This window comes from Mugil cephalus, chromosome 17, assembly GCF_022458985.1.
Source record: "Mugil cephalus isolate CIBA_MC_2020 chromosome 17, CIBA_Mcephalus_1.1, whole genome shotgun sequence".
NCBI classification, from domain to species: Eukaryota; Metazoa; Chordata; class Actinopteri; order Mugiliformes; family Mugilidae; genus Mugil; species Mugil cephalus.
Genome location: NC_061786.1, coordinates 4,064,459 through 4,082,646, shown reverse-complemented (window position 1 = coordinate 4,082,646; position 18,188 = coordinate 4,064,459). Strand labels below are relative to the sequence as shown.

Below are 18,188 nucleotides of genomic sequence, written 5' to 3'. Positions count from 1 at the left end.
ATTGGCACGGCGGCCTATTAATAGACAGTATGCTCACCATACTTAGTTGTCAAAAACACCTCACATCACTAGCATGTCCGGATTCCTCCGGTTCCCGCCTGTTGCTCCGGCTGTTGTACCGGGCTAGCTGATGCCAGGGTACCCGCCTGTTGCTCCGCCTGTTGCCGGTCCACATGTCTGACTGGTAGCGCTGTAGCTGGTTCCTGCTCCGGCTGGCGGTGAACCTGACCAGCTGCTGCCACGGTGCCAGCCTCCTACCCCGGCTTGGCTAGCTGTCGGTGAACCCGGCTAGCTGCTGCGGCGCTAGCCTCCTGCCGCAGTCGGTTTTGACCATCAACATGACCGCTGCAGCTGCGTCATGCAACTCTTCCTTCTTTTTGAAAAAAGACAGTAAATTTAAGTGTCTTGTTGATATGTTTGCGTTGAAATGGTGACCGTTTTACCTTTTTGCCTGTTCCTCCGATGCGGCGAATTTCAAATGTTGATTTTATTTTTTTCTGTGTCAGGGGCGTGGTTTGTTGGCTCAGCTTTTCAGTGCCTCAACAGAGCTCCAACTCTTTCAAATGACAAAAATCTTAATAAACAACATGAAATTCTTGGGATTTGTTCTGTAAATGAATACATGCATATTATTATTATTTTTTTTTTTTAATGAGAGGTACCGGATCTGCCCAAATAAGTACCGGAACACAGGGAGACCAAAATTAAGAAGTGCCAGATCTTGTTCCGGCAGGATCCGACTCAAATGAACCCCTGGTGCCCAATGATGATGCCACCTAAGGCCAGTTCTTTGGCTCACTGTGATGTTCTACGCCACTGTTTTTTTTTTCTCAGTTGACATTTGGACTTGTCACTGAGGGGGTAAAATGCACTGCTCCAGCATGTGGCTTGTGTTGTGCCGTCTGGCTCGCTGCTGTGTGTGGCTCACCAAAAGACAAAAGGAAAGTGAGACATCGTTAGCACAACCGTCCTCACCTACATGTTTTACTCAAGTCTAAATGTCTGGTGTGAGAAGGACCAATTCCCGAGGACAGGAAACAGCCACTGGTGCTCCATGGTTGGTGAAGACAACAACGAGGAGCGCTCTACGTTCAAGAACTGACTCAGACAAGACATGGAAGTGAACTTTGCTTATTTCTACCTCTGCAGAAAAGCTTCCTTGAGATTTAAATATAAAGTTTTTGGTCCAAGTTCCACGAACCCTGAGAGCGGACAGGGCTGTGTAAAAATATAGAGTAAACAAGCAAGTAGCATTGATTATGTCCTTCCAGCATGTCCAGTGTGGTGGGCGAACTGAAGAGACATTGATTGAAGCTTGGTGTGTTGGAAGCAGTTTGAGAAACTGATGGCTTGACAGCTGGCTTAGAGCACTTCCAAAATAGTATATCTTGTGTTTTTTTTTCCTTGTGTCTCGTTAATACCTTCCAAAAGCAGGAAGAAAAGCTTGTGACCTGGCGACAGGCTGCTGCCATCAGGGGTTATTGTTGTCATAAGGGGCAGTAATGTTTCACTAGACGGTACATTGAAGCAACCTCCACATGACTGCCAGGACTCGAGGCTTCCCAGCAGAGCATCGCCCGGAGCATAACACGGCCTCAACTGACTTTCCTTTTTCCTATCGACCACCCAACTGCTATTTCCTCCCCAGGTAAACGACACATAAACACATTTAGTTGCCCACGTGATGCGAAACACAAAACACATTTGATTGTTCACACAGAAGGCAATCTTCAGCCATTCCTCTGTCCTCAGTCGTGATAATTATGTGTCCATTGTAGGAGCTTCCTGTGGTGGACGCGGGACAGCATGGGCACTTGTAACGTGAATTCGGACATTTCTGTCCGGGCAACGGTAGCTCCTCGGTGGAATCAGACTGGCCGTCATTCCCGATGTGCTACAATCAGACTTGGACATCCATGAGCACCTTCAGGAGGATAATGCACCCACCGAGTTCTGTTAGGTTTGAGAAATATTATCAGATTTCAATCTGATCTGTAATCAGATTCTATCATCTTAGTCCCTAGCTATAGTTGAGCAATTATCAAAAGCCTCCTCTAGGGCGATTCAGCCCAACCATGACCTGGCCATCCTTGGATGCTCTGCCGAGACTTCTGATCCTCCACATGACACACAAGTCACTCTGCACCTAGGGATGGTGGCAGCTAGAAAACGTATTCTCCTAACCTGGAGCTCTACCACTCCACCCACCTTTGCTCATTGGCTCAGCCTGATATTAACAGTTACACAAATGGAGAGACTGCACCAACACAAACCTAACGAACAGATTAGAAAAAAATCTGAGGACCCTTCCTGGCACAGTGTTAGGTGTGATGTCAACTTTTTACAAGCTTTACTTAAAGCACTGCAACTATACACCACATTGCAATTGAATCATCGTATGTGACAGATAACTCTAGACATAATTTCTTTTTCCTTCTTGTTTTTTTTAATTCACTTCTTTTTATAAGTCTATAAATAACATGTATAGAAGATTGTGTTTTTCCTGTTATATATAGTATGTATGGTGTTGAGTGCCTGTGCATTGCTGCTGCCACAGTGAAATCTCCCAGTTTGGGATTAATAAAGCATTTATCTATCTATTATCAGATATTTAACAGTTCTAGTCATAACTAATGTTGTAATTTTCAGTTACTATAGATTTCACCACAAAAGTAATAATACTAAAATAATATCTACATGAACTACTCCCAGCCTTTCTTCCCTCTTTCAAACACTGCGAGTCATTTTGAAAACCCATTTATTCACCTGTTTGAGAAAAGTTCACAATTTCTTTTACTCAGTTTTCCAAGTGACAATGGGTTGAAGGCAGTGGACACCAGGACATGCCCAAAAACTAAACACACAGTTAAAACAAGAGGGCTGCGACGAATCTGAACGGAGAAAAGGGTGGAAAATAAAGAAACCGCATTCGGGAGACTTTACAGGAGTTCATTTAATCCCAAGGATTTCTGGGGATAGCTGTAGAGGGAAGAGCTCATACAAACACTTCACTGTACATACAGATTTACATTGTATGGGGAACATGATGTATGGTCTTGCCTGGCAATCCCACCTCTGGTATTCTGTACAACAAACAGCTGAGGGCAGGGACTGCATCCAAACTCCACTCCTACGCTCTGTTTGCATCTGTGTGCTCCGCTGAGCAACGACCAGTGTTCCAGATGGCCTACAGAGTCGAGTTAGAATAAATCAATCACAGAGTGCTGTATTGCCTACCGTTAAGCTGGACATACAGAAAATATACTCCGCTACTATTTATTACATTATGACATAAGATTTGGAATGCAGAGTGCAGTGTAGGCAAACTGAACATCACCAAAGTCAACGCAAACACATCCAGCAGCAGAGCTGGGATGCAGACAGACGTAGCAGAAGGAGAACTTGCTTCAGTATAAGTTTTGCAGTACGTTGCTCAGACTGGGAAAAGACAGTGATCTTGTCATCACCGACCTTGTGGCTGAACAGAGTTGTGGCGAGGCAGAGGGCCCATCTGGCCACGCTTCAACGTGTCCCTTGAGTTTGTAAAACCTCTTTCTGGTCTAATAATAAAATCAAAAGCATGAAAATAAAATCAAAGTATATATATAACTCTCTCGGGTCCTTTTTGTGTATGATTGGCATTCCTCTTTGTTCTCATTCTTCTTCGCTCTCATTTTCATGCTCCATGTCCTCATCTCCATTCGCTTTGGATTCTGTTCTACTGTCTGGGTCGTCGTCATCATCCGACTGCTCCCGTTTGTCCTCTTCCATCGTCTCCTCCATCCCCTCGTCCTCGTCCCAGTGCTGAGAAGGACGCAGCAATAAATATCTCAGTGCTCAACTCAGGAATGGACAGTGTAATAAAATGTGAACGCTGAGTAGATGTGCACTAATTTACAACATGAGTGGTTCTAATCTACTACGACTTTTTGACTGGCCACTAACTTACATCAGAGTCGTCATCGTGAAGACCTTCATCACCAGAGGCCTCATCATCCTCAGAGGATTCTGTGAAGGGAAAGCAAATTCATCAGCTTTACATTCCGTGAACAACAGCACAGACCCTCTCACTAAATTACTGAAAAGAAAGTACCATTACGGGCCATTTGGTTACGACAACAGTACTGCTGTTTGGTGCCGGAGGAGGGATGTCAATATGATTTAACGGGCCAATCGGCTACATTAGATCAGTCAGGCACCATCTGCTGTCATAATGCTGACCAGTAGACTTTAATATTCCACTGCTTTGTGTCATAACTCTAAATATGTTTATATGCTGTACAACAGGAAGCCAAGGGAGAGATGCCCACGAATAAAGAGACATTATGTATTACAATAAAAAAGAGAATGACGTTATCTTTGGATAACAAAGAGGAGAGTGGATAATGGCCAGTCCTGCCTCTGAGAATTTACATGATGCAGGCTTACTGACATTAAAAAGGAACAATTTAACAAATAGTCAGCATGTTTACATGCATGTGAAAGAACTGAATTATTGCCTTAATCCGACTTTAACTGGACAACTTAAGTGTATGTAAACACATTACTCTGACAACACATGTGCGCATGCTCCACAACAGCTGCGCTGGCGTGACCCTGGAACAAAAACATCCAAGAGAGCCTGCCACAGAAGAAGAAGGTAAACAGATTTGGTAGAAGAACCAACTGAGGACTAGCGCCATCTTATCTGCACCATAAGTAGTGCGCACATTACATATGACATTAAAAAGCTTAAGTATTATCCATCTGGTTGCTGTTGTTTGAAATGCCGCTCTCCCACATGAACGACTCTTGTTAATCATGTGACGTAATAGCATGAAAAGGAAACAGGGTGTGTTAACCTGCTGACAATGATGCATATCGTCTCCTAGTGTGGAGTAGGAAGACATGTTCCCATCAGTAATTTGAGACAGAGATTGTACTCATCGAACATAGCTCGATTAAGCTGTGCATGCAAACGCACTGAGTGAAAGGAGAGGTGCCAAGAACACAAAGGGGAGGATGATGGGTCAACCTGAGAGCCTATTAAGGTTGTAACACATTCCCATCAATTCAGAGTAGTCATTTGGAAATTGTTTCTGTGAACGTGGTAAAAAGGCTGACTTCATATAATAAGTGACAACATGAACCATTTTCTAACTGGCACCTTATTATCTGCATCTCCCTGGTGATTCCTCATGTATTCTGACAGACATTCGTACAGCTACAATAATTGCCCCAGCTCAGGCTACAGTGCAAGTAATTAATGCGTAATCAACATGGCCCATATGGAAAACAACAACCAGCACAATTAGGTAGTACAGTGATTTCCTAATCATATCCATTCTAACGGTACAAAGTGTCTACAAACTGTGACTCAAACTCCTCTGACAAGTCTGAGGCTTCCTGTCAGATTCCCATGTTGGAGCTATAATTAGCCCATTGCACAGCATCATTCACACAGGAACAAACTTCTGCTTCCTGCTCATCAGCTTCTTTTATTAACTTTTTTTTTTGTTCAATGAACTTGCACATCCTGGACCACTGACTGGGGTATTGGAACTCAAGGCGCAGGTTAATTATTTCATGAAAGCCAATTTTCTATGTGGTTCAATAAAGCGTTTTATACAGTACGGTAATGAGAAATGAGAGCGAACAGAGCGGGGCCTTGTTGTTCCGCTCAAAAAGGGAGGATCTGAACGCTGCCGGTCAGGTTGCCAGGCAACAGGAGTCGAGTTTGCGTGCTGTGCATCGACAAGAGTGGCTACACGATGGGCAACGCTGTCTTCATAAATCTCACCCCTTTCATTGCAGTCGTCAGGAGGAGTCCCAAATGACTTAAGGTGAATTGCAAGATGGTGAATGCCAGTCAAAATGATGAGAAACCAATACTCTGGTGTGGCAACTTCACGAGCATCATTCTCACCTGTTGCACTGCAGCAGGCTTTAAGAAGTCACAACAGCGAGCGTGCCTCTAAAGTGTACAAGTGGTGAGAAACTGAAACTAGACCATCAATTTATTCCTGACGGCTGACGCTCCCTCTGCTCACTGGACTGAGGTTATGAAATTACACATGAAAACTGAAAGGCCACAGAATAGTGATACCTCAGGGAAGGATGTTTCAAGAAAAAGGACACAGCTGGCAAACAGAAGGTTAGTAAGACTAAACATAGAGGGACACCAGAAGAAGGACACACACTTACCCTCTTCATACACCAGCTTGGCTGTGTGGTCAACGTCTGAAACCGCGTTGCTGCTATCATTTGTCGCCACCTAGTGGAAGGATGGAATATAGTATTACAGAGTCAGTGGAGGATTTGCGTAGACCACACTCATCTCTTTAGAACTGATTCTGTCCTAAATGCAACTGTGTTATCTTCTTAGCTCTTTAGGTACTGGAATTTACACATTATATAAAGAACCCTACATCTGTTTGGATGTTGTAGCATTTATGTTTGTATTTACATCTAGGCTTTAGTGACAATTTAACTTTACTTCAGGGATAAATAGGCCATCTTTCTAGAACTAAAGAAAGAAACAAAGCCACGTTTAGCTTTGCAAGAGCCTGTCACTGAATGTTGTACTACTCAAATGCTTAGTAGTCAGCGTGCTGCTCAGTCCTTGCAGCACTGAGGTTCTTTTCTGTCCTGACTGAATTATGAGCTGTAGGCTTTTGCGACATTTAACTGGATTGTGTGTGTATGAGCAGACGTGGAGCAATGCACTGGGACAAGTTGCATCCAGAACTGAATTGTTTGTGTGGGCGTAGCATATTTCATTCATTTAAATGCAAGCCTGAGGACTGGAGTCAAATTTTTTTAAGCTGAATTAGCCCATTAAGACCTAAGCATTCAGAAATAAACAACCTCTGAAATCCCAAGGGTTTACTGAAAACATCTTATAAAACAAGCTCTAAACACAGAGGCAGCCAAATGTAAAAGAGCACAAACAGGCTCCCCGCAGCCTGTACTCCTCCAGCAAACATACTTAAGGCTTAGGTTGTTTTCATAATACATTTTCCATGTACATTTGTCCACATTCTGGGCTTTAAATGTCCCAAATGTAACCAGCATCTCTGAGCTCACAGTGCATGTTCTGAGTCTCAATATATTTCAGTTACACTTCAAACAACACTGAGCTGGCAAGACACTTTGCGCTTTAAGACGGCCATCGGGGAGGCCTGCTTAGACAGCCGCTCTGACAGCCACCGGGGAGACCCATTCACACATCCAACACTCCTAGAATCCTGTCTTTAAAATACCCAAAGGCAATGACACTGTGCATACATCTGGATATGATGGCACCTACCTGTGTTGTTAAGAGATACAGCTTCCCATGCAGCTTTGTTAGCTTGTGGAAGATCTTCACTCTGCTCTCAATCATGTGATAAAGGACTCCCAGCTGGGTAACCAGGTCTGGCAGCTGTTGGATACAGAGATGGATCAGTTGAAGGTGTATGCATTTTAAAACAAAAAACATTTCAGCAGCAGAAAAACAAGACAGCACTTGATGACGAGGCCTTAATATGACACACACATATGAAATCTTTACTTCACATTTAAAACAGGCGTGACTGCTGTGAAGGACGGAGGTCAGAGGTCAAACAGATATTGTTGACATCAATGTGAATGTGTCAATCACAGTGTTAATCAGATGACAGTTGTACAGTTGAGGTGACAAAATGTCCAAATCAGACTAATGACATCAATAAATGGATACTTACTGTGTTCTTTGTGTGCATTAGCACCATTAGCTAAACCCTGATAACTGTGTTTCTATCTTAGCAGCTAACTTTATTAATGCCATATAACTGCAGTTCATTTAGGGCTCAGTGCAGCTTTTAAGAGCTGTGGTTCAGTTTCCTCCTCCTTACTGCCATGTATATAAAAAGAGTCACGGCGTACAAGTGTCAGACTGTTAAAGGAATATATATCATAAATACACCATCTATGTCACTGCACAATTCTGCCATGCATTACACAGTGTAACACATATATTTAAGCCTAATGGTGTCATTAGTGTTTCTTTTATGAAATATTGTATTTACAATAAATATATTTACACTCATGAATTAGGTTCCATTCATACAGAACCACTGTTTCACCAGAAGATTTAACTGCTTGTGGAAAATAAATGTTCTAGACTTGAGGCATCGTTTTAAAATATTTTATTATCCTTGAATAACAGTCTAATGAGGGAAGATATGTTAAATATTTAGTGGTTAACTGACTACTCAGAAAATGGTTGATGAATTAATCAATAGAAAAAATAATTGTTTGCTACAGCCCCACTCCTGTGTACTGGAGGTAGCCACTGAACATCTAGGCCAGAATAAATATGAATGTTGACACAGGCAAGAGACGTGAACAGAGGAATGTGGTGTGTTTGTGTTATCTAAAAATGTGTGCTGTGCTCAGGATAACCACAACAGACCAGCTACAGTGTTGTCTGTAACTTCTGTACAGAAGACGGATGTTAGAGACACTTAACTAGTGGCTTCATATCAGGAGTGCAGAGAGAAAGTGAGGAGACTGGACTCACCGATGCTAGGTATGATGTGTGGTGCATTAGTACAGCCTTGAGCCATCGTACCATCAGAACGGCCCTGTGGGAAGGAACAAACATGCTCTCAATCAAAGGGATCAGAGCTGCTTCAGTGCGTCCATCCATATGTCAGGGACAGGAAAAACACTGCAGCACAAATACCAACAGCTGTATCAATGTTATACGGGGCTGGGAATCACTATAGATTTCCTGAGTTGGTTACATTTCTTTTCACAAGGACCAGATTTCATTTGACTCCTTTGGAGGTATATCCGTTTTAAAACTATGAGCTTGGTAATGAAAGACCACGATATTTAGTCTCTAGTTGAAACATCTTGCATCTTGTGCTTGTCATCACAGCAGTGTTAGAGTTGTAGCTTCTGAATCTTCACCTCACACGCTCTAATCTTTTTGCGCAGTCTCGCAGGACGAGTCATGTGAGACTGGTCATGTGAGACCACAGTGACATTTTTAATCAAGAGCCAGGAAAGGGGCTTTAAAACGAGATCTTTCAAATGAAGATCCAATTTGAATTCACTGTGTCTAATGTGAACCAACACTGAAATTAGGCTAGTTAAATGAGAGTTGACACATGCGAACTGTCACTTACGTAAAAGGATGTCCCTGCAGCCTCTTTGTGAGCTGCAAATGAGATACATATTATTTAAAAACTGCAGTTCATACATCACTCACAAATACAGAGAATGGTACAAAAGAAGCTAGTTCAACTACACACAAACAACTTAAATATGATCTTACTATATATCTTACTATATATACACTATTCATTACCAAAACGTGACACTCACCTCTTCCACCAATGGTAGGACAGCAGGGAGAGGTAACCGAGCAACTGTCTTCTTTATTACCATCTCTTTGCGAGTCTGGAAAACTTTCTGAAGGAGGGGAAGATAAAAAGCGTTTGCACAGAATGACCATGACCTTGATACCCCACATACCCATGACAACATTTAAATCATGCCGATCAGGCGCGCGCGCGCGTGTGTGTGTGTGTGTGTGTGTGTGTGTGTGTGTGTGTGTGTGTGTGTGTGTGTGTGTGTGTGTGTGTGTGTGTCTGCTGCCATCGAGGAGTGTCATTGCTATGGGGTGGGTTGTGTCTGGTCTATGTGGATAGTTCATGTCTAAGCATCCACACAAATTAATGTGAGGTCCAAAGGTTTCACAGCAGAACATAGAATTGTCGCAAAATGGTCAATGTTATTTACTTCACCTATAGTGGTTTTAATTTTTACATGTTAGACTTTGAAGCCTCCAGACTTGGTTTGAAAGATTTATTTTACACATGTAAAGCAAACTTAAAATAAACCCTGGAAGGAGATCTTACATTTAGGATGCTGGCGTCACTGCTCTCCAGGCCCTGCACCAGCAGGACGGCAAAGTTATCCGTCTGTAACGAGGCCGTCCCTTTAGGAGCTCCTTTCTCAATGGAGGCTGTAGACAGGTCGATTTCACCAAGTCGCTCTTCTATTGACATCTACAGAGGAAAACATTTACTTTAGGTGAGAAGAAATGGACTCATCTGTTCACACATTACAAGTATCCATTTTATTCAGGTAAAATTCCCCAAACCATGTCAATTTAAGCATTGAACTAATGAATGTGGAAAGGATTCTAACATGTGAAAGAGTTGTGCAACTAACCAGGAAATCAAATAAATCAAAGAGACAACTCCAACTACTTCAAAACAACACAAATGAAGAGCATTTACCACCAAGATGTAAGCTTTTACCCACCTATTAAAAACCACCCCTATCTGATAAGTTTACAGTGCAACTAATCATTAAACGACACAAAACGATTTTTGTTCATCAAGTTGTTTGGGGTCAAAAGTGAATGAAGTGGACGGATGCAGACACTCTGGGCTTACCTCTTTGGTGTCCGCGTCTTTTTTCCTCTTTTCTGTGGTTCCCTTAACTGGGGCTTGGTGACCAGGAAGCCCTGGGACCAATACTTTACTCTTAGATTTGACTACTGGAGTTTTCACCTAGAAGAGATAATTTAATGTCAGATTCAGTCATCAGAATCAGAAGCTCTGACACTGTACATGTGTACAGCAGCAGGTCAGGACGTGTCATGCTGCATAAAAAGACGATTCTAATAACTCCTGACTTATTAAAGAAAATGAAGAATCGATTGTTACCTTGGAAACGGTGGTTTCGATGGAAAGGGACAAGCTAGTCTGAACATCCCGGGTCAAACACACATGCCTCTCTGCTGTGTTGATCTCCTGTGGGGAGGGAGACAGACCGAGGGCAGGTGAATACAGAGGTTGACCAACCCCCACATTTAATGAAGGATTATATCAATACGAGCTCTCAAATGTTACCAGAGATGGCAATTATCTCCAAACTGGACAATTCAGTAATGAAGGCAAGCAGTGACAGCACGTATGTTCATCAAGATTCATAAGCTGTATACTGCCATGTAATTAAAACATCTGCTTTTCATTGATGCTTGTTTGTCACTATAAATCTGTTAATACCTCCTGGTGCAGCACCAGGATATAGACCAGGAAATTGCTGTGTTGAGGTAATGACCCCAGGCAAATAAAAAAGATAAATTGACCTGTATTTCAGTGGACTCACCGCTCTCTCCATTACTGGCTGTAGGTGGTTGCCATAGGCCAGCAGCACGGTCCGAGTGTCGGCTCCGAGCGCGGCTGCCAGCAGGGGGATTGGCATCGGGGACTCCTTTGTGTCTGACATCTGCACCGTACACGAAGGTGACAAGGGCTTCTTACAGGGCCTGTGAAGACAGATGTTGACACACTGCATGGGCAACTCGGACGTAAAAAAAATAAAATAAATAAAATCTTGTTCAGACCACACATGGTCACTGAAGACATGGCTGCACCCACTTGATATGAGCTTTTACTCAATAGAAATGGAGAATACAACATTTTAAAATGATTCATACTCTGGATTTATATTAGTGTGGTTGAAAATCATTTGCCCTTCTGCCTCCCTTTAGCCAATCTCAATCAAAGGACTCCTGCTGCTGCGTGAAGATCACATCACAATATCAGACTACTGAGCACTTATATCAAAAGAATAGCCAACGACAACAACTGCAACTCCAAATAAATGTCACAGAAGAGCTATATGTCCTGCTGTGCTTGCGTTGTGGTTAACAAACCAATTTCTACAGCTAAAATGTGTTGGTCCTGTTATAAACTGCGTTGCAGCTCCAGCAACTCCACATTCTGTGCAATTCACACCAGGTAACTCCTCGTTCTGGGCTGTATCTCAGTCAAGAACAACCCAGTAACCGCTCAAGTTCACGCACATTATTGCTTTTTTGCTGAACCACCTGTCTCCCAGCAGCTCAGCAATGTAGTTGCTAGTGTCCATGTGCTCATGCAAATAATGCACAACACATTTAAATAGCATTTCTACAAATAAGTGACTGTGTTTTTGAGTCCTATGTTTTGGTTTTGACATATTAATGTAATGTAATTAACTTATTGCACAGGTTTTCAGTGTTAACTGTATCAAACATATAAATCATGTTCTGTTGGTTAACTTTCTGCTACATCAGTCTTGCCTAGAACACATATACAGCGTTTTGGGAACTTACCCATTTAAAAAGTGCTCAAAGAGATGCAGCTGCCCATCTTTACACACTACTGCCAGCCTCACCGCCTGTGGAAAAACATTAGCACGCTGAAAATAGGCAACATAAAACAGTGCTCCCGCATAATCACACTGCAGGGAGCCACTATTTACCAAAGCTTTTAGCAAATGCTTACATCCAGAGCCACAGTTAGAAGCACTAGTTTAGTCATTCACATAGAATTAACAGTACTTAGATGATTCAACAATGTCAGCACAGTTATTCAAGCAGGAAGGTTTGTTCACAGTCATTATCCGTTCCCTTTGTCTTGAAAACATTCAAGACAGACTGCAGTTTATTCAATATAAATACAGACAGGGTAATATTTGCTAAATTATTTCATTCTAACCTCTTCCTTGCTGTTGGATGCGACGAGGTCGATGTGTCGTGGCTCGTCCGTCAGTGTGAAGGACACCACTGAATTCTTGTCCTTCCCATCTTCTCGTACTTGCCTACAGTGAGATGGCTTCGTATTAGTTATACAAATACCCAGCCATAGCCAACAGCAGAAGCGCCTTTTCATATTACACGCATGTATCCACTTAGCATCAACAAGAGTCATACACTCCAGCTGTTTCCTTTGCACTCACCAAACACTGAGCAGTCGATCGTGTGCAGCGCCTGACAGGAAATAGAGGCCGTTGCTGTCAGGAGGCCGCGTGGTGGCAAAGCGAAGGGTCGTCACTGCCGTGGAGTGGCCTGTGAATTTCTACAGAAAGAAAAAAAAAACATTAAGTCAGTTCAAATGAATGGATTATAGACTGGCTCACTTTCACCAAGTTCTCAATGTAAGCTACCCCAATAGCACTGATTCGTCTAGAGTGTAAGCAATTAGACAGCCCAACAATCAATCAGAGCCATTTTGTTGTAAACAAATACAACACCACACCGCTCAGATGATGAGTAAATACGTTGTTGTAACTCTGTTGTTCATCATCACATAAAGCCTGTTTAAACTATTTGATTGGCCTGGCAGATTTTTGCCAGCGCTAAATTTGTGGTGTGTGAAATTCAGCTCCACGGTTTGATAACTCAACAAATAAGAATAATAAAACAACTGAATAAAGAAGACTCACCCTGTAAATCTCCTTGGTGTCCAAGTCCCACATCTTGATGGTCTGTCCAGCTGAAAGCAGCAGTTTACCATCAGGGCTCACACACAAACTGGTCACTGCAGCACGGTCTGCCTTCCACTTACTACAACCAGAGACAATGACAACATGAGGTTAATGTGTGCTGCATCTGGTGAGGATGTCCAGAAAGCTTTTTTAATAGAACTATGCTTCTTCTGTCATAGAAGAACCCCGGTATTGTGTTTTATATCGTGCAAAATACCTCCTGGAAGTGGTGAGATTTAACTTTACAGTTGCATTCTATCACACACACCATTTACTTCTGCACTTCACCTGAGAACAGCAAAAAACAAACGAATGCTCACCACTCTCACCATTTTGCAGACAGTAAATGGGCTTCAGGGACTGTTTTAGTGAGGAATCATGGCTGCCCAACTACAATGATCAAATATAGCAGTACCAAATGGACAACATTATAGCCTTCTATCAAATGACTTGTTGGTGTATTTCAGTGCTCATCAGGCCATCAAGTGGCATTCACAGCTGATTTTTCACTCTCAGCATCTGCTCAAAAGAAGAGAAGCGACAGGACATCCATGCAGCCATCTACAACAGCAGGATTTTAACGCCACTCGTTCTCTGCAGAATATTCTCTTGCTTGCCAAAGCAATCGACAGAAAAGAGTCTTAGGGGGTGTTATTCATGCTGATAAACTACTAAAACAGTTTGTTACAAGTCTGATTTGCTTGTGGGATGTACTGAAATCACTGGATCTAGGAAGGATTTTCACCTACTGCTCCATACAGAAATGGGTTAACAACCTTTTTTTAATTTTTGCACCAGGGCTTTGTTTTCTCGTGTATTTTAGTGTGACTGGTTGCTAGAGATAAAACTCTTTGCAACTGGCTAACTAGTGAGCTAGAGTGGCATACTCAAAAAGACTGCTATGTAATACTGCTAAAGATTCTCAGTTGGGAGGGAAGTTGGTGCAGGAAGACAACAGTACTAATGTAGGAAGAGTTAGAAGATAACGTTCCATAGTTACAGTTACTGAAGGTGTAGTTTACCGTTATCTAAATCACAGACTGCTTAATGAGGACAGTGACTTGCAGCAGTTCGGCTAATTGTGCTACAAATGGACAACAGCAACCCTGTCTGTACAATGAGCCTTACAAGCCATTGTGTTTGCGGTGGAGTATTTTACTCCCCACAAAGAGAGACAGGTTGTAGACACACATCAAAAGTACCAGATTGACACAGGATTTTCAGACCCGGGTCGACCTCCCGCTGTACAGCTAAATGTCTGTTTTTTTTCTTCCCTCTCATACGTCATTGCGTCAGCAACGTCATCATTACACATTTAAGTGTAATAATGAATCTCCTCTTCTCCACAGATGCAGAGCAGCTCGCACATGTCATGGTCTTGCCAGTGTGCTGCCATGATCGATTAAAAAAAGTGTACCGCGAAACAAGCTGTATATAAACACAGCTAAGCATGCGCAGTTCTCGTCAAGATGCAATTTCCCTAACATGATGTAGGGATAATTTACCTATGTTCATCAGCAATCGTGTAACAACACATTTAATTTGTTTGAAAAAAATGAGATCAGTCTCTTATGGGAGCAGACCAAAATTTTGCTCTGTTTTTGAACTGCTCACAGCCCTGGAGCTTCTACAATGACACAGTCTGACAGGCCATCCAGTGACAAAATCAGAGTGTGACAGGCAGGTACATCAATGTCATATGTAAACCAAGTCAATAAAATCTGTGGTCCACGTTTTTCGTTCGATGTGAAAGGGGCTTTATTAACTTAAACTTAACTTAACTTTAATTACAAAAACATGGCATAACTTCAAAAAAATGTAAATAAAATGTCATACTCAGTATCAAGTATAAATGGAGTTATTTGATGTCTGTAATATGGCAGGGGCAGCTATATGAGGTTATAATATTAGTGGTTTTGACATTTCTGGATTCACCGTTCTGACTAAATCGAGAACTAATTGCTGAGATTTTTAATCTTATACATTCACAACACAGGAGGACTGACCTTAAAAAATCTTCAAGTCATCATCTGACACGATTCAAGATTTTTTTCAAAGATTTGCTTACATTTCACTGTTTGAATAAAGACTATTCATAGCAAGTAGTTCAGGTCCACAAGAAGTCAAACTGTCTATAACAGGGAACATGATACACTCTCCCTCCATCATTCTCAGATATAGGCTTGTTAACAGACCGTTCTGGTTCTTTGCACAAATTCCACTTCTGTCTAACAGTTGTAACAATGACAACAGATTCTGTTATCTTGGGTGGTTTTAAACAGCAGGCATCCTCTACCATTTTCATATTACTAATACTAACTTTTGAAAGATGTTATAGATGTAGAGATGTACTGGAAAAAGTTTGATCAGCCAGCAGTTTCCATCAATGTACTGGCAGTGAGTCAAGTTAGTTGAGCTGCCTTGAGTTTAGAAATGAGCTCCTTTGCCTCAGAAAACAACATTTGGATGTTTGTAGTGTGTCTACATTACAACTGAACAGGGGACTCTTAAATCCTCTTCTAATAACCTCCTGTGACAACAGTTCAACAGCCAATGTTTCCCACTCCAGACATAAGACACATATCCGTGATTGGTGGAGCGGTTGCAAGTCTCCCACAGCGCAACATATTGGCCACACCTTGGCCATTTCTGACCGGAGGGGTAATCAGGACACTTTAATTAACTTCGGGATAAACAAATAGTGTTTGAAAGGCCATATTTAAGGAATGAGACTTTTTACACCTTCATCAGGTGCAAGCAACTCAGGAATCACATTCACTCAGCTGGAATAATTAAGATGAAGATACAAAGCAAATAAATGGCTGTTAATCTCAGTCACATCAGAAGAGATGTGCAGAACACATCTACACAGCCTGACACTGTTTACCGTGTGATAACATGAAAACTGTGCATTCTGCCTTTTTCCATGAAGTTCTGCACGACAGGTCTTTCTGTAAGTAATTTATTGTAAATATCATTATTTAATGCGTTGTTTTTTGTTTAAATCCTCACTAGAGGAAACGCTACAACATTCTTTTTTTTTTCCATTTAGAAAAGTATATACTGACCTCCGTGTCTTGCCTGTCTGCAGGTCCCACTCCACAATGTAGGTGTCATCAGAGCCGCTGTATAATAAGCTGTCTTCAGGGTGCCACTGGACACAGTTCACTCCTCCACTGTGGCCTCCATCCTGTCAGAGACAAATAATTACAAAGATAACTATGATGGATCCCCGTAATTCAATACTGATGCTTAAAATGGAAAAAAAGCACTTTGATAAGACAAAATAAACAAAATAGTTTCTCCCTAGGCATACAAATTCATCATTTGAGCTATATGCCCATATTCTCGTGATAAACACGGGAGGGTAACCTTTGCCAACAAGACAGATGACATTCTTAGCAGCTAACTATTTACTCTGCTGGGCATGGTAAATTATAGATCTATTGTTTCTAATAAGGTGTCAAGTCTCAAACTCACCAAGGTACAGTGCAGGGCTCCTTTTGCTGTACTGTAGATGAGCACAGTGCCGGCCGCTGTGCCCATCGCCAGCAGGTCCGCCTTCTCCTCCACCTGCACTGCCTCCGATTTCCTCTTCTTCCTCTGAGGTCCCTCCTGGAACAAAGCGCATTACTGATGTCAACATTATGAACGACAGAATAGGTGCTTGGCACCCATGGCAAGCCTACTTGTAACATTTCTACATATTAAACCACTTATCTGTTTCTCATACTAGTTGATAGAACACCGTATATGATTTTAAACCAATTACCAAACAGTCATATTTGCCTTAATCACACCAAATATAAATAAATATAAAATTGAGAATAGAAAATCACTGTTTTATGTTAAGAAAACTTTATGAATTGCCAGCTGGTACACAGAAGTAGAACTAATGGACCTCTCCTGCTCCAAGTGTCATGGTGGCACACGCTACTAAAGCTTAGATTGATGCTAACCTGCATAAAGACTTTATTAACAGTACCAACTATATAAAAACAACCATCGGCAATTCGCCTGGTTAATGTAGTCTCATAAAGTATTCATTAGCGTGAGTTTTCAATGATACGTCACATTAAAACGCTGTCCGTGCTTTTCCTGAACTACCATGTGGGACTAACATGTGCGTTCTACGTAGCTTCGAAAGCTAGCTGGTTGCTAACGTGGCTACCCCCTCCTAACCAAGTCTGTACCACAGTCATAAAGCGGTTCATATAGCACCATGCATAGTCTCACAGCCTCTGTAAGAACCTCCTTTTGTGAACACTGACACTTTATTAATTTTAACGTGTGAGCACATGTCACAAATTAGCTCAGGCAGCTTGCTAAGGCCTCGTTAAGAGCAAAGAACTCCACGGCAGCTTCACGTACCTTGACTGTCCGGCATGGTCCCCAAGCTATGCACACACAAGTGGCACTCAAATGAGCTGAAGGCACATATTCTTGATGAAGTGTTTTACTATCTGTGTTCCAAATGCGAAGTCTGCCGTCCTGAGCACACACCGCTAAGTACTGTCGTGATTTGGGTGAAAAAACGCAGGGTAGCTGCAGCGAAGAACTGCCTCCATCAGCCGCCATTTCTGAAGCGCTACCCGAGTCTGCGTGCGTACGCTGTGCTGCCTCAAACCACGTGTGGCCGTCTGAGGACATGCGCGGTAGCGCGTCACCAATACCGCTTTCTCATTGGCTGCAGCCACAAAACAAGCAGGTTGATTCGTGTCGCCTTCAATGTTTCCTCGTAACATCAAAAGCTAACACATCCTTAGTTTTAAACACCACGCTTTATGACCGGTCGATTAATTTAATTGTTGTGACATAATTACTGACGTCCTAACTAGGGTATTCCGATTTATTTTACAACTGCCTTTAAATAACAACATTTGTAGGAAATGATTTATGCAACCATCATTCTC

At 42.2% G+C, this 18,188-nt stretch overlaps 1 protein-coding gene across 1 annotated transcript; it reads right to left on the bottom strand.

The window, feature by feature from the left end:
* Positions 1-2,741: 2,741 nt before the first annotated feature.
* On the bottom strand, positions 2,742-17,914 carry wdr43 (WD repeat domain 43). Its single transcript, XM_047611227.1, has 18 exons — positions 17,647-17,914; positions 16,756-16,890; positions 16,344-16,465; positions 13,234-13,354; positions 12,748-12,866; positions 12,507-12,609; positions 12,122-12,186; positions 11,131-11,290; positions 10,686-10,772; positions 10,413-10,529; positions 9,870-10,019; positions 9,334-9,420; positions 9,135-9,166; positions 8,522-8,585; positions 7,289-7,402; positions 6,184-6,253; positions 3,950-4,008; positions 2,742-3,804 (listed from the first exon to the last, which is right to left on the bottom strand). Exons 1-18 carry the CDS (start codon positions 17,851-17,853, stop codon positions 3,655-3,657), a joined length of 1,962 nt encoding a protein of 653 aa, XP_047467183.1. The 5' UTR covers positions 17,854-17,914; the 3' UTR covers positions 2,742-3,654.
* Between the last annotated feature and the right edge of the window lie 274 nt (positions 17,915-18,188).